The 833-nt window shown below is 59.4% G+C and overlaps 1 protein-coding gene across 1 annotated transcript in view; it reads left to right on the forward strand.

The window, feature by feature from the left end:
- Nucleotides 1-833, forward strand: part of LOC123973343 (proline-rich receptor-like protein kinase PERK10) — a gene marked incomplete at its 5' end in the record, with an annotated part of 3,691 nt that continues 2,858 nt past the window's right edge. The window contains one exon of the mRNA XM_046053281.1: nucleotides 1-51. Within this exon, the coding sequence (XP_045909237.1) occupies nucleotides 1-51 (51 nt within the window). The remainder of the gene's footprint in view (nucleotides 52-833) is intronic.

Consider the following 833-nt stretch of genomic DNA (forward strand, 5'->3'; position numbering starts at 1 on the left):
AGCACCCCACCGCCGCGCAGCAAACAACCAAAATGCCCAAATGCCACGCAATCATCAACACCAATGCACAAGTGACGAGCCCAACGCACACCCTGCTCGAGCACGGCGACACCCAATGCCCAGCAGCCCCCCACGAATCCCGTGTGCGAGGTTGGGCAAACGAGAGAGAGCAAACGGAACAACATGACAGCGAAAGCCAGCGGAGAGAAACACCAGCAGCAAGTCCCAGCCCGGCAGCAAACTCGCCGCGCAGGTCACCGTGCACCCGCCAATAAAAGTCCGCCGTCCCCCCAACCGCCGGAAAAAAACTAAGGCCGCCGGCGCCAGCCGACATCCCCCATGCCCAGTGCGCCCCCTGGCCGCCATGCAACACCAGCCAAACCAGCAACAAGGCAAAATCAACTAGCTCAGAAGCATGCCACCAACAACCCACCCACCCGTCAAGGGCAGAGAACTCCAGGCACAAACCCAGAACAAACCGGAGCACAGCCCTGCGCCGCACCCACACTGCACATCCCGAAAAATAACTATATACCTCAGTATCCAGAGGGGTCCAACAACTGGCCGACAGAGAAATGGGGAAGCACGGATCTGAGGCCAACGAAGCAAAACAGGGACGCAAACAGGTCCCTCCAAGCCAACGAGGAGATGCCTCCCCCGGACTCCAATGCACAAACTAAACGCCCAGCAGCCATCCAGAGACCCTGCCCAGGGAAAAAGCATAATGCATCAAGATGCATCGACAATCACCCCACAATCGGATCAACCCGCGCTGAGACCCCCACCCCCAGAAGCCAGGACACCCTGCGACCCCCCAAAGCGCAAAGGACCCC

The sequence above is a fragment of the Micropterus dolomieu genome, linkage group LG07 (genome assembly GCF_021292245.1).
Source record: "Micropterus dolomieu isolate WLL.071019.BEF.003 ecotype Adirondacks linkage group LG07, ASM2129224v1, whole genome shotgun sequence".
NCBI classification, from domain to species: Eukaryota; Metazoa; Chordata; class Actinopteri; order Centrarchiformes; family Centrarchidae; genus Micropterus; species Micropterus dolomieu.